This window comes from Vicia villosa, unplaced genomic scaffold, assembly GCF_029867415.1.
Source record: "Vicia villosa cultivar HV-30 ecotype Madison, WI unplaced genomic scaffold, Vvil1.0 ctg.000716F_1_1, whole genome shotgun sequence".
Lineage (NCBI taxonomy): Eukaryota > Viridiplantae > Streptophyta > Magnoliopsida > Fabales > Fabaceae > Vicia > Vicia villosa.
This window is the reverse complement of record NW_026705324.1, coordinates 258,468-259,843: the sequence shown is the minus strand read 5'-3', so window position 1 is coordinate 259,843 and position 1,376 is coordinate 258,468. Positions and strand designations below refer to the sequence as shown.

The 1,376-nt window shown below is 38.2% G+C and overlaps 1 protein-coding gene across 1 annotated transcript; it reads left to right on the top strand.

Annotated features, from left to right (window-relative positions):
* Window positions 1–248: 248 nt before the first annotated feature.
* Window positions 249–995, top strand: LOC131630697 (uncharacterized). Its single transcript, XM_058901448.1, has one exon. It carries the CDS (start codon window positions 249–251, stop codon window positions 993–995), a length of 747 nt encoding a protein of 248 aa, XP_058757431.1.
* The last annotated feature ends 381 nt before the right edge of the window (window positions 996–1,376 follow it).

The window sequence follows — 1,376 nt, the reverse complement described above, 5'->3', positions numbered from 1 at the left end:
GATCAAACCAAGTAGTTATTCAGGAAGATGAACCAACCATAAATCAAATTCGACCACCAAGACCACCCCCTGAAGAAGGAACCATGGGGGCAAGAGCAGATAACCCAGTAGTTTGACAGGAAATTCTTGAAGAACAACCTAGGAGGGTGATGATGGTCAATAGAGACCAAAACGCTGAAGAAGTGATTCATAGGGTTAGGAGAGATAACATAGTCGAAAATAATTTAACAAATATGATCGAAAGGATCATGGCCCAGAATGGTTTCAATACTGGACTTCGAAGGCCAAACTACACTTCTCCTTTGTCTGATTACGTTATACAAACAGAATTAACTAGGGGAGTTAAAGTCCCCAAATTTACTAAATTCGCAGGAGATACCAGTGAATCTACTGTTGAACATGTATCAAGGTACCTAACCAAGACTGGGGATTTAGTGAACAATGAGAACTTAAGAATGAAATATTTTCCTAGTTCTTTAACGAAATATGCATTCACGTGGTTTACCACACTTCCACCAAATTCCATAGATACTTGGTCTCGTTTAGAAAGATTATTTCATGAGCAGTTCTACATGGGACAAACCAAAATTAGTCTTAAAGAATTGGCCAACATCAAAAGAAAATTCACTGAACCTATAGATGATTATTTGAATAGGTTCCTTTTTTTGAAATCTAGATGTTTCACAGTAGTTCCTGAACATGAACTAGTCGAAATGGCCGCCGGTGGACTCGATTACTCTATTCGAAAGAAGTTGGATATCCAATACCTTCGATATATGGCTCAATTGGACGATAGAGTTAGAGAAGTTGAACGACTAAAAGACGAGAAGGCCAGAGCAAATAAAAATTATAAGAAGGAACGAGTGGCCTACGTCGAAGCAGACGAAGAAGAGCCCGAGATCTTCGATAACCAATATGATTTTGAGGATTTCGAAGTAGATTTGGCTGAATCGAACGAGGCTTCCCCTTATTCGTGTAAAATGCTTACACCTTAGAACGAGAGAAACCCCGTCGAAATAGAAAAGAATGATAAGTTTCCCAAGAAAACGTATACTTTTGATATTACTAAGTGTGATGAAATATTTGATTTACTTGTAAAAGAGGGCCAGATGATAGTGCCCCCAATACAAAAGTTCCCCCTTTTGAACAACAAAAGAAAATGGGCTATTATAAATACCATAACTTTCTGGGCCATAAAACATCACAATTTTTCTTTTCAGGGATCTCATTCAAAATGCTATCAAAGAAGGTCGACTGACATTTGCTGACAAAACGAAGAACCGGATGAAAGTTGACTCAAATCCTTTGAACATTACGGACACCAACTATGTAAAGCCGGTCGATATCAACATGGTTGACATGATAGAAGTCAAAGC